This window comes from Strigops habroptila, chromosome 13 (genome assembly GCF_004027225.2).
Source record: "Strigops habroptila isolate Jane chromosome 13, bStrHab1.2.pri, whole genome shotgun sequence".
In the NCBI taxonomy this organism is placed as follows: Eukaryota; Metazoa; Chordata; class Aves; order Psittaciformes; family Psittacidae; genus Strigops; species Strigops habroptila.
Genome location: NC_044289.2, coordinates 15069713 through 15083470, shown reverse-complemented (window position 1 = coordinate 15083470; position 13758 = coordinate 15069713). Strand labels below are relative to the sequence as shown.

The window sequence follows — 13758 nt, the reverse complement described above, 5'->3', positions numbered from 1 at the left end:
TGCTCTGCCTTTATTAGATCTTTGGTGACATAGGTCAGACAGTTTGTCCTTGTGCTGTCTAAGCATGCTCATTAAAAATACTTTGTTAATAAGTAAATTATAAAATCTGGAAATGAAAAACTCAGGTCAGACTTCTTTTATTTTGATCACAGTACATTGAAATGCAGTGTTGTGACAACCAAACTCAAAAGGGTCTTAATACATTGTCTCATCTGGTATGTGCTTACTTTCACATGGCTGTTTCTGATGTGTTCATGATCTGTTTAACAGGAGCATGATTTTGCTAACAGAATAGAAGAAGTGAAGCCAATGTTTGTGGAGCCCAGGAACAAAGGGAGCTTTTCAGAGGTGGATTATTTGCATTACATACCTGGAACATTTTCAGAAGCTTTTTATGTTTAAATGCTTTCTCTAAGATGTGTTTGGGTTTGAAACACCCAAAATTTATCCTAGGATAAAATTGATTTTAGGACAAATTCTTACCCTAGGATAACAGTAACTGAAAAACTGGGATCCTAGTGTCACTTCACCAGTCAGAATCTCTTAATGTCCTGCAGAACGTTTCCTCCCAGCTTGTCGTGCTTTATGTGCTAAGGAACTGTGCAGTATCATCTTGTTTATTTATAACCATTCTCTTTGCTTCTTGGAGTAAATAATATCCTTGGATTGCTTTCCTAGTTTGCTGGTTTACTCAAGGATCTGCAGAACCACACAACAGTCCGTGTTTTACCTTCTTATCAGAAGTATCTGACATGAATCTTTTATGCTTACCCAGATGTGTTCTAGATTTCACAGTAATGGTTTTGCTAAGCAAGCGGCTTCTCACATTTGCAATTAGTAAAAATAAAGAAAATGATGCTAAGCCAAATTAATCATATTTTACATCTTAGCGTACAAGTCAAAGTTAGCTAATACAGCTTTCTACTTACGCAAAGGATAATAACGTTCCTGCTCTTGCTTAAACTTGTTTACCTTTTAGGTAATAGATGCCTACTATAATAAAGTTGTCTGTCCGAAGTCCAGTGGGGCTGCTTTTTTGGCAGTATGTCGGGGGAAGGTAATGTAACTGAGAACTCGATTCATCTAAGTTCAGTTTGTATAGCTGATGGGGGAAAAAAATCATTGATCTGGATTTCCGTACATTTCTGTTACTTGAGTGTAATTACATGTGGGGAGATAAAGCTAAAAGAAGTAAAACACCCTGAAGCCTTGAGACATATATCAAGTTTATATATGCCTCATTCCTGTTTTTATTAAAGGAATATGTCTTTGAGTTCCTTAAAGGGGATGAGCTTCATGATACTTGCATTTCCTGTTGGCTGCTCACCGAAAACTCAGCCCGTTAGATGAGAACAACTGTTTAGGAGGAGAACATTTGTAATTAAACATTTGTAATTAAACATGTTAGAACAACACTGCTGGAAACTGGAAATATTGCTTGGCTTTAAAACATTTACATTAACTTCAGGTCCATTTGGCTTTTCATTTACACTTTCCAGTGCTGATAAATGGATTTGTGATTAGCAGTAGGAATATTTGCAAAATCATAGATTATTCTTAAAGCCTTTTTGCTGCTGCTTGCTGCCTACCAAGAGAAGATTCAATTTCCTTTGAACCTTCAGTCCCAGTCTCCAAAGTGGCTGTCAGATCAGTGAAGGAAAGACAGAGCTCTTAGTGGTGGGACTCTTAGCTGAATATTCCCATCCTTCCAACAGCAGTGTATTACCCTGAGAGGAATAAGGTCTGTGGAGAGATCATGCTTTGCAGTAACGTGCAGTTGAAGGACAGACTGTTTAGTTTGTTGAGAACAAAGAGTTAATTGTATGACTACAAAATTGGAACTATTTGAGAAGATAAACCAAAAGACCCACGTTGTCAAAAGCTCTAAAACTAGCTCACTTCTCAGCCAGATTTCCATTATTGCTTTGAAATGATTCTGTTCGTTTTTAATGTCAGAGAAGGTTTTATCATGTTCTTATTATGTCTTGTTAACAATTCAGGCTATGGAAGGCTTAAACAGAGGTATTGACTGACATTTCAGACATCTGAATACAGCTGTTCATTGATGGTGTTGGCTGAGAATATGCTTTGTCAGTGCCTCCTGGAGGAAAAAGAGAAGTTTAAAGTCCTGATATTAAAAGGAGAAAGTCTAGTTGAAGCTATGCATGTCATGTTCATATGCTACACTTGGCTAGGGATTTAATTTAATAGAGGAAAAAGGCCAATAACTGCTGAATTGCTCTGAAATGTCACTTCAAATCCTGTTGATAATGGGGAACACTGTCTCCTCAGGCCAGCGAGGGCTTGGATTTTGCAGACAGAAATGGCCGAGGAGTCATCATTACCGGGCTCCCATTTCCTCCTCGTATGGAGCCCAGGGTCGTTTTGAAGATGCAGTTCCTGGATGAGATGAGAAGAAGTGGGGCAGGTTCACAGGTAATACTGGGAAGCATTTCACTGTTGCCTGTCTGCAGCTTCGTGTCATTGTTTCTCCCTCTTGTCGCTGTGGATTTTGGCTTTTTGGGTGGCCAGCCTTGTGGGACCACGAATATCAAAAAGTCGAAGAACCTTGGGAGGTTGTCACAAATACAATCACTTTTAGTTAGGTAATGTTAAGGGTTCCAAATTCTCTCTCCAGTGGCATGGTGTCAATCAAATAGAGGCTCAAAACCTGGTATAATTAAAGTTTCAGTCAAACTCTGTGTATATGGATTATCCATCCATCTTTTGAAGGGAATTATTTCATCCAGAGAGAAGAGTGCACAGGAGGAATTGCATGTGCTGGCTGGTTTGGCTTTTTACAAGAGCATGGAGGGACAGGACAAGGGGAATGGCTTTAACCTGCCAGAGGGGAGATTCAGATGAGATCTTACGCAGAAGTTCTTCCCCGTGAGGGTGCTGAGGCGCTGGCACAGGGTGCCCAGAGAAGCTGTGGCTGCCCCATCCCTGGCAGTGTTCAAGGCCAGGTTGGACACAGGGGCTTGGAGCAACCTGCTCTAGTGGAAGGTGTCCCTGCCCGTGGCAGGGGGTTGGAACGGGATCAGCTTTAAGGTCCTTTCCAACCCAAACCATCTCTAATTCTATGTTTGAGTTTTTTGTGCACCATAAGTCAGGTGATGTTCAAGTCAACCTGGTTTTGGATTTCCTAGGCTTTCAGAGATTTGTCAGTAGATCTTGCTGGGTATGATTTATTATTTCTTTAGAAATAGTGACTGTACAGCAGAGAGAATAAATTTTACCTCATAATTAATGTTAATTCTTCCTCCCACCTATTGCAGTATCTATCTGGGCGGGAGTGGTACAATCAGCAAGCTTCCCGGGCTGTTAACCAGGCTATTGGCAGGGTCATCAGACATCGCCAGGACTACGGTGCTATCTTCCTTTGTGACCAAAGGTGAAACCTGGGCTCTAGAACATAAGCATACATCAACATCTTTATATCCCTTTATTTATCCTTTATCTTGTATGTAAACGTGCTGATGTTACTGTTTGGAGAAGGCTACGGTTCATAAGTAATTCAATTATTTTATATAACGGGCCATATGAATACTGCACTACTTTAGGAAAGTAATGAGATTGTCATCTTCTGCTCCCAAAATATACTGGTTTTGGAGCTGCAGGAAAAGATTAATGGTATTCATGCAGAATAAGCCAATTTGTTGAATTCCTGTTTGTAATGCTGCTGGAAATTACGGATAATAACTTACAGGTTTGCATTTTCTCCATCTCTCACTTGAGAAGGCAGTCACTAGCACAGCAGTATTTTGTGAGGAGAAAAGATTGTATTACTGAAACTAGGTATTAATATAGTAATATTATATTGCATTTATATCCCTTAATATCAATTAATATAGCATGTATATGATAGGCAACAGGAGTTTAATTGATTGCCTTCAATGCTGAAGCTCAGCTGGGGACAGTGGGCACATAGTTGGACAGGGCCTTGAGCAACCTGATCTAGTGGAAGGTGTCCCTGCCCATGGCAGGGGGTTGGAATTGGATGATCTTAAGGTTCTTTCCAGCCCTAATGATTCTATGGTTCTATGATATCAACAAAGCCCTTTCCTCCTGAGTGAACTCATCACCCCATTGTATTTACTGCACTGTTTCAATCTGTTGTTGTCTTGCTGCTCATTCCTTGTCCTTTTGGACCCTGATCAAGCATTTGTTTAATTCATTTAGGCCAACGTGGCAAATAATTCTCCTCTTTTCCAATCTTACACAGGTTCTCAACTGGTAATGTGAGAGGCAAGCTGCCTTCGTGGGTCCGCCCCTATGTGAATGTCTATGATAACTTTGGGCATGCAGTCAGAAGTGTCTCCATCTTCTACCGTGTTGCTCAAGAAGTTGTAAGTGTCTTTAAAAAAACCTCCATATATTTTCTTGATAGAGTTGGAAACTGGGAATACTAAGCCAGGTAAGAGCTGTGATGGGGTAATTTGTCACTTCTAAACACTGGAAGATTTATGGGAAAGGAGATATGCCTCATCTTTCTCGAAGAGTGAGCTAGGGCAGGATGTGTTGTCATGCTGGGCAACTCATTAGGTTAGATCACAAAAATAACTTCCTTTTCCACTTCCTTCCAAATAAGCACAGCTTTTATTGGGTGGTATGCAAATACTGGAACTGATGGTAGCATCAAAAAGCTTTCTGTTTCATCCACAGGGAGAGAGTGTATGTGTGGAAGAATCAATCAAACCCTTAAATTTAAATCAAAACTGAGTGGCATGGAGTGTGAGACAAACCCATCAGTTATTGATACAGTTCGTCACTGGGTCATCTTTACCAATATGGCTTCTCTCTTAGCATTAAGAAACTTTTTCTCACCAATAGTTCCTTGATTTTAGAAAGGAATGTTGTAAAAAGACTTTCTAACTGACTGGAGAAAGTCATAGCAAGAAGTGGGCTGGAAACCAGGATGCGAAATTCTCTGTTCCCAAAATAGAAATTAAGATTTAAACAAACACGATTTCACATACAGACCTTCCTGGGAAATGCTTTAGCCAAATGCACGTTGTTCAAAATATAAAGTTACAGATGGATGATACTGGGTGACTTGATGATCTTTTCTGATCATAAATGGGAGTTTCATGTTAAAGAAGAACCACGATCCAACGAGCTTTGCCAGAGGAGCTGCGTTGCAGGGGCAGTGTTAGGAAGCAATTGTTCTTTAGCAGGATCATTACCCTTTTTCTGTTACACAGATCACTTAGTGCTAAGCCTGCCTACCACACTTCATCCATCAGTCTTGCTGCCAAGGATTATTTGGGAAAAAGGAGATGTCTTTGCGTTGTTGCTGAGGTTTCTGGCTGCAAAGTGGAGTGGAAGAGTAGATTTTGCCTGCTGTAACTTTGTAAACTGCTTGCAGATGCCCCCACCCCTGCCACAAGGCCCTTCTGGCTCTGATGGTTCCCAAAGTGAAAGCGATGCGGCACCATCTACTTCATCTGACCAGATCCTCTGCCTGAAAAAAGCCAAAAACTTGGACGACCATGTTCCCAGTTTGAAGAGGAAAAGAAAAGGTAGGTGTGGGTCCTCACAGCTGTACTTTTCTGTTTTAGACTGAACCAAAAAAGGAGGAGCAAGAGACTAGAAACTGGAATGGGAGAGAAAGCAAGGAGGGCTCAAAGAGCAATGTAAAAGTCTGATCAGAGGGTACATAGCTCGCTAGTAGAAAATGGGGGAAACCAGTTGCAACTATAGAGCAAAGAGGCAGATGGGGCTTGAAAAACTGTCCTGCAGAACAGGAGGAGTTTGGTGGAATGTCATAGATAGCTTAAAAAATAAGAACTGACGTCTGTTTCTGAGTAACACTGACCTTCATATGTCTGTCTTCTGTCCTGTTATACAAATGATTTTTACACTGTAATCTGACTTAAGAAAACAGAAATATGGCAATTACTTTGGAACAAAAAAATGTCTTAAGATCTGTGGTTAGCTCATGCCAGAGTGCCAAGTATGTCCCATGTCAGTTATTCTTTGGGAATGTTCTGCTCTAGATTGGTTGCTGGTTTGGAACAGAACAATGAAGTTGTGTTTAAAACTGTGGTTCCAAGGCCGTTATGAGTGAGCACAAGGATGATTTCACATTCCATGGAGGCCAGTGTGACTGCAGGCTGTCTGGAGGCATTACTTTGGCCACCACTTTTTTTTCTCCCCCAATTCCCAACCATGTGCTTATGCTCCTTCATGGATTTGAAGCCATCTGCTGTGTAACTGCAGAGCAAGCAGATGAGCTTGCTGAACCGATTCACCTTTCATCCATGTGACTGGTAGATCCACCTCAAAGGATGGGCTGGAGCGTGTGGCTGGAGGTGAAGGGAAGAAGCTGCCTCCTGACATGGATTTTCAGCTTCATTGCATTGGCTTTGACATCAAACTGCACTTGTAATCATAGTTTTGGCCAAAGAGTCTCTTGTACTGATTTTTTTAATTTACAGTGTAATATACTTCTCAAAATAGTGACTTCTCTTAGCAACTGACTGTTGAAGTCATTTCACAAAATAGTGGAAATATATTTTGAAGAGAATGCATTTCAGAAGTCGCAAATTGATACTAACTTTCCACTACCTACAGCTCTAAATTCTTATATTTAAAACCAAATATACCTGGATCCTGATTAGTGGCAATATGTATTCTTGGGACCTGAGTGTGTCTGTTTCTTATAGGTATTGATACTGTGAGAATTGTAGCCTTTAAAAAAACTTGTTCTGTTTAAAAATAATAAAACACGTTTCATGCCAGAATCTCTTAAACTCAGGAAGTCAGTTTTTGGGAAATCTATAAAGCTAAAGTAGTTAAACACAGATTACTGTTGCAGTAAGAATTTTTCCACTGATCATGTACTATTTTGAGGTTAAATATGACCATCTCTTAAGGAAAAGTTTGAGAGAAGTCCACCAAATTGTGGTAACAAATGCTTGAGCAATGTGAGGAGTAATTAACCAAAGCAGTCTTCTTACTAAGTCGTATAAGTTTTGCAAGATGGGGGAGATTAAATGAATCAACAAATCTGTGTGGATTGCTACATAAGATTCTGAGCTATTACTAAGGCAAAGAAAACACAAGAGAGAATGTGGAATGTTAATTTGTCATCTCTATCATGCTGTGATGGCAGTAAGTGGAGATGGAGCATCCAGCCTGTGCATGGAATATGAACAAGAGCTCGTCTCACCCAGAAGACCACGTATCGGGCTCTTGGATGCGTTGGAGCGCAGCGAGAAGAGCAGTGAAGGTACCGAGGAGGAGAGTGACTTGTCAGGAGAGGAAAAGGTAATGGCAAAGCAAAACACTTGCTTCTAAGCGAAAATTGTAGGTTCTAAAATGAAATGAGTTTGGCATTGTTTGAAGAGTACCGCTTCAACCCTCTGTCAAGAAAAACTCACTGTAATCAGCACTGGTAACTGCAAGTTCTCATAATTAAGCTTAATCAAATGGTTTCCTTGCCACGTTCAACTGGATGACCAACAGTACATACTTGTGCTGTGCTCCATGGCTGCTGACCACATAGATTCCTGAAGTTAACCATGCTCTCTGGAGAGCAGGGAGCTCTCAAAGAAGGGGCTGGTAGATACACAGTTCCTCCTGGGTGGAATCTGTGTCAGCACTTGGTGTTTGACCAGATACTGAATTTTAGAAAGGGTGGGGAAAGGGTTTAGGGATTAGAAATTGCCCTTTAAGATTTAAAATCTTTGATTTGACTCAGCGAATGAATCTTGTAGACTTACAGAATATTTTATCTGAATCAGAAAACCACTCCTGCATTAAGATCAACAAAGCTACTTCTGTGCTATTTGTTTTCTTTCCTCTTGGATTGGTATTTTTAGTACAGTGGTGGTTAGGCTGTGGTGTTCTCGCTTTCCCAAAATCCCTGTCTGCAGCAACCTTACCTGCCATAAGCAGGAGTGTTGTAGGGCTGGCTTGCAAGCTCTGCTTGGCTGATGACCAGTATGTGGACTCCAGGAGTGCCTATTGCAACATACCTAAGAGGTTTGCTTAGGGGAAGAATGCCTGAGGCAAAGTGTGGAGGTTTCTGGAGTATCTGAGGAGGCCTAAGGGAGATGGCTGGAGCTGTGGACTAGACAGAGGGGATGTACAAGCTTGGGGAAGCAGACAAGGACAGTGAACGTTTAACTTGTCTGCAGCTGAGTGAGAAATTGGCTCCATCACTCATGGGCCACCACAACATAAGTGCCAGAACTTGTTCTTTGGAAAGCCTGGCACATCTTCAGGGCATTGGTAACTCAGCTGCGGTATGTGGTTAACACACAGCTTTTGGCATAGCTCAGCACTTCCTTAAGTCTGAGAAGCTGATGGGCCTAAGGGCTTGGCAGGGAGTCAGCTCATACTGCTTTCTGGATTGGGTGTTACTACTCATCTTGTAGTATGGCAGAGACCTGTGAGGTCACCCTGTGCTGCACCAAAATCAATGACCTTTGGCACTGGAGATGTGGGGAGCGGAGCCCTGAGACATGCAGTGAGTGCCTCTGAAGGAGCAGCTTTCATTCCGAGTCCAGCATTGAGCTGGTTTTAATCAGCACTGGATTTGGACTGATAGTGGGGTTGGTGTGCTTTATATCTCCCTTCACCACCCATCATAGTATTCGTGTTACCATTTGTTCTTTTATCAAGGTTAGGCTGTGCCCTTGTTCCCCCAGTAAGGGAAACTCAGCTGCTGTCATTCTGCAACAATTTGCTGGGGGCAAAAAGGAAGAAAAGAAGCATTAGTCATCTCAAAAAAAATCAAAATACAAGAAATAGTCCTTCAATCCATTTAGAGAATGATTTGACAGTTCCTTTTAATCCCTTTTTCCTTGAGGAATGCCATGCGGAAACTTGTCTTTCTGAAGCTTTATTTCTTCTGGATCATGCTATTCAAGGTGGTTCCTTTACGTAGTCCAGGATTAAGAAGACAATTTTGATGGTTTTTCTGACTTATTGCATGTATCATAAATGTCTGATTTCCTTCTTGTAATCCAGTTCTTTATCCTGTTACATGATGCTTAAATATATTTAAATGTGCACTTAAATCATGGCCAGGCTTGTCTGGAATTCCATATCATTGCAATATTATGAGTGCACTTAAAGTTGTATTTGAGTATCAGCAACTGACTCTACAAATGGCAAATCTGAGGGTATTGGCTTAGGGGTTTGCTCAGTTTTAGTGTTGCTGTTTTAGTTGTAGTTAATTTGACTCTGAAGCTTTGTGATCTGAATATACGTATTTAGAAGTCAGAGTGGAACATAGGGCTACTGTTATGTTTCACTGGTTCCTCTCACAAAGGAATGACCCTGTTCTGTAAATGCACCGATACTCACATGCTGTGAAATCCTTTTATTAGGCAAGAGCAAAGTAGTAAATCACTTCACAAACCTGCTTTTTCAACAGGTATGTAGAAATCAGCTGGCAATACGGGGTGATGTCACAGTTTCTTTTGTTATTTGGGTTGTTCATTTTTAATGTGGTTGATTCTGGCTTGATTTGATATTGGAGAGACTGTTGTTAAGCAATTCCACCCCTCTGGCTTATGACTGCTCACTTCTCTTTTGGACCTTTGTATATACCAATACTCCCAGTCCCTGCAGTACAAGTGCAATTTGTTGTTACTGGGGATGGGAGGTACTAAAGAGCTTGTCAAGCTACGAATGTTTCTGCTACTGTCTCATCTGCCCTGTCTCATCTGCCCTGATATTTTCTACAAGACCACTTAGGCTTCCCTTCTCAGCACCCCAAGAGAAGCTTGAGACAGGTTTTCTTTAGAAGATGAGTACTTCCAGAAAGGGGCACGTGAGACATCAGTCCCACACAGGTATGTGCACACTCCAGGGCTATCCTGAAATGGTTAACTGTAAGTCCAGTTTTCCCGCACCTTCAAGACAAACTGTCTGTAATTTCCTCAGTTTTGGTTTCTCTTTCTCCCTTGTCCAGTTAAGCGATTACCTTCCAGAAACACGTGTGTCTTGCAGGCTCTGTTGCAATAAGGTTGACTTGTTTCACTGTCTGGAATGGTGTCACAAACTTTACTACTGGAAATGGCTGAATTAAGTGGACAATAATTTTAAAAAGCAATTTTTTGACCTTTCTTCTTTTCTTTTAACCTTCACAGGCACAGCGTCTGTCAACACTTTCCCTTCAGTATGAGAAGAGGTTGGCAGATGAGCAGAAAGGAGGAAGGAAGAAGATAAAGCTAGTCAGCAATACAGTACGTGTTTTCATGTGTCTATGTCATCCCTTTTGTTCTGTAGACTGCTTTAATTTGAATTGGAAATTTCCAGGCAGACAGATGACTGATGCCAGAACAACTGTGTCTTTCTTCCAAATCGTAAATATTCATCAATGCACAGCTGAAATCTTCCTGTCATGCTCTTTTTCAAATCTAGACATCACAGACTCAATCAAGCACTTGTCTAGGTAGGGCTGGTAGGTGAAAAGAATTGTTTTCTGGCATTGGCTGCCTTGTGAACAGCAGCCTGGAGAAGAGAAGGCTGCGTGGAGACCTCATAGCAGCCTTCCAGTATCTGAAGGGGGTCTATAAGGATGCTGGGGAGGGACTCTTCCTTAGGGACTGTAGTGGTAGGACAAGGGGTAATGGCTTCAAACTTAAACAGGGGAAGTTTAGATTAGATATAAGGAGGAAGTTCTTTACAGTGAGGGTGCTGAGGCACTGGAATGGGTTGCCCAGGGAGGTTGTGGGTGCTCCGTCCCTGGCAGTGTTCAAAGCCAGGTTGGACAGAACCTTGGGCCACATGGTTTAGTGCGAGGTGTCCCTGCCCATGGCAGGGGGGTTGAACTAGATGATCTTAAGGTCCTTTCCAACCCTTACTATTCTATGATTCTATGATCTCCTCCCATTGACCAGGTGAGATAGTTTTAGTCTTTTTGATTAGAATAGAACAGAATAGTTCAGTTGGAATGGGCCTACATTGGTCATCTAGTCCAGCTGCTGGTAAATTCATGAGCATCCCCGTGGGGATTGTGGTGCCAGCAGTTGTCCAAGGTGCTGCCCTGGTGCTGGCTGCTGGCAGCCTCCCAGCCCCCCAGCAAGTGAAACTGATGGAAGTCATCACAGATCCTGAAGCTGATAATCCCCAAGGTGTGAGGAAAGGAGCAGGTTCATTGCAGAAAGTTGCATTTGCAGTGTTCTCTCTGATGGCATGATGAGTCAGTCTAGCCCTCAAGGTTTGGTGTAAATGCCATTTCTCTTATTAAGCCTTCTCCTAAGAATAGCATTGTGCAATGAGACTTGGCTGCCTTCTCTAGGAGTATTTGTCTGAAGCAGTCAGTTCTCTTAGTATGGAAGGTGAGTAGCATGTCTCTTCTCCTGTGAGGGAATGAACGCTCGCAGATGTTAGAAGGATTGATGTTTTAGAAATATAATGATCAGCTGGGGAAATAACAATATGCATGTGCCTCAAGGGATTGCCCCCTTAGATGCTGGTTTTTGTCATGAAGACTTGTGACAAGGGGCCCATGGCTTGTACGTTCTTATGTGAGTACACTGTGATGCATAGGTACTTCCATAAAAGAGAGGTTGTTCTGAATCTTTTTCAAGTCCCTGCTGCTTACGATTGCAGAAGATTCTTCCCAACACAAGAGAGTAATCTGGTTTGCTCATGTGTATAGTGTCTTCAAGAAATGTCTTCAGGGAACTAAAATACTTGAACACCTTCTGTTCTTTGTATCTCCTGTTTCAGAGATGTATGTTTTTCAGTTAATTGGGCATTTCCAGGAGGTAGGCCAGTTAGATTTGTGTTTATTCTGTGGCTCTGAAACTGAGGTTTGGGTTTTATGGAGGGAATAACACATGGATACATGGGTGACTACCATAATTGCAAGACACAATGACCTGTTAGTTGAAGGCATTCATTGTTCTGTGTGCTGGCAGAATTGTAAATATATTGCTTCCATTTGAATTCCTGTGGGAATATCTCTTCAAGTCATACTATTTACTGGGAAGTTTTCCTGTCTTCATAGCAAGCTGGAAAGAAACCCAACCCGACAGATCCAAAGAGGGCCCGAGCAGCATCATACATGACAACAGTGAAGAAGACCCTAAGCCAAGAGAACTATAAGCTCTTCTCTAAAGCCCTTCAGGACTACAAGATGACAAATGACTTCCCTGCTATGTTATCTCACATGAGTGCTCTCTTTATAGAGGATGAAGAAAAGCATGTCTTGTTACGAGGTACAATGGCTTCCCCAGTGTCCATATACGACCTTTGTCTTTTGAATAGACTTGGGCACTTTGGAGGTGTTTTAGATTTGAAGTACAGATCAAGCAGGATGATAATCATGAACATTCATCACTTTATATCCCTATTTATCTCCATGTTACCTAACCTAGAAGTCCTGCCATTGTAGGTCTCTGTGGCATTTATTACCTATTGTGGGCTAACTTTTCCTTTTTTGTTTTTTTCTTTTCCTCTCCTCTTCCCTCTCTCCAATGAAAGAATTTTACCAATTTATTCGACCTCAACATAAGAAACAGTTTGATGAAGCATGTTACAATCTGACTGGAGAGGGCTGTGGCTACAAACCTGAGCACAGCCTCCCGTGGGAAGAGCAAGAGATCCTGGCCAAGAAAATAGGTGAGGAGCTTGTTTCAGCTGTATCATTTGATGGCCATTACCCAACTGTAGAGCAAGATGTGTCTGATATGTAGCAATGAAAGGATGGAAGCCAATTTAGTTTAGTCAATATTCAGCTAAGTCTTCGCTCTGCATGGTCCTCTTGCCTGCCTTCCCATGAGCATACACAGAGCCTGAGCATTAGTTACTACGTAGTTACTATACTGCATGATGCCATTTTATTTCAAAAGGGGATTTAAAGATCTATTTAAATCATGAATTTAGTCTGTGGATTTAAGATCTTTGTGCGTGTCATCTTTGCTACCCACATAGTGCCACCAGAATTGTGAATAGAGGGTAATCGTGTCCTCACAGAGCTTGTGAAATCTTTGAAACCCTGGAACAGTAAAGCCCTAAATAAAACAGGGTGTTAGCTCATCCCCTTGTATCAGAGAAATGCACCTACATCTTCAGGTGTTCTCAGCATGGCACTGCACACTGAAATGCATTGTTCTGTGTTCATTCTTCCAATGTTCACTCTTAATGCACTGGTTTGATTTAGCAGAAGAACAACAGAGTCAGCAGAAAACTGCCTTCTCAAAGGACTCGTGTGCTGAGCTAAACACTGAGCTCCACCTGAACCAGGGAGGCTTCCACTTGACAACAGGACTGGATAGTGCAGGTAACTTCATGTTAAATAGAACCACAGTCCCAAGGTAACATGTTATGTTTGATTTTGTCACTGACTGTAAGCCCTCCTGGTGGGAACCAGTGTTTTTTGTGTTCACCTAGCAGAGGGCTCACTATCGTGGGTAGAAGTGATGGTAATTCAGAATTTTCAGCAAGGATTGTACAAAATGAACCACAAAAGCCAATAAATTAAAGCCAGGTCGATAGGAAAGAAACCAACTGAAGCCAGAAGTTTGTGCTGGGGACTGACCTGGCATGTGCCAGTGAGGGAAGGGTGAGTTGAGCACAAGACTGTGCTGGCTTCCTGCTTGCCCACGGTTTGTGAGGGAGCCATTAAAGGAATATAATTTTAGATGAGGTCAATATGAGTCCAGGTATGAAGAAGAAAACACTTTTGTTTTGGTATTGGTAATGTGTACACTCCTCACGTGGTCACTCTGTTCTTCTGTAGAAACAGAGGCCAGCAAGTGTATGCTCAAAATTGCACATATTCCCTCTAAC

General features: G+C 41.8%; 1 protein-coding gene across 4 annotated transcripts in view; it reads left to right on the top strand.

Moving 5' to 3' along the window:
* The window catches only part of RTEL1 (regulator of telomere elongation helicase 1), a 41523-nt gene that overhangs the window by 18428 nt on the left and 9337 nt on the right, over positions 1–13758 (top strand). For 2 of the 4 annotated variants that reach the window (XM_030503036.1, XM_030503032.1), the window contains exons 21-31: positions 271–348; positions 980–1057; positions 2293–2436; positions 3279–3394; positions 4226–4349; positions 5369–5522; positions 7118–7272; positions 10107–10202; positions 11975–12185; positions 12451–12588; positions 13130–13249. In XM_030503036.1, the coding sequence (XP_030358896.1) occupies positions 271–348; positions 980–1057; positions 2293–2436; positions 3279–3394; positions 4226–4349; positions 5369–5522; positions 7118–7272; positions 10107–10202; positions 11975–12185; positions 12451–12588; positions 13130–13249 (1414 nt within the window). The remainder of the gene's footprint in view (positions 1–270; positions 349–979; positions 1058–2292; positions 2437–3278; positions 3395–4225; positions 4350–5368; positions 5523–7117; positions 7273–10106; positions 10203–11974; positions 12186–12450; positions 12589–13129; positions 13250–13758) is intronic. The other 2 variants (XM_030503033.1, XM_030503034.1) reach the window with 2 other exon arrangements.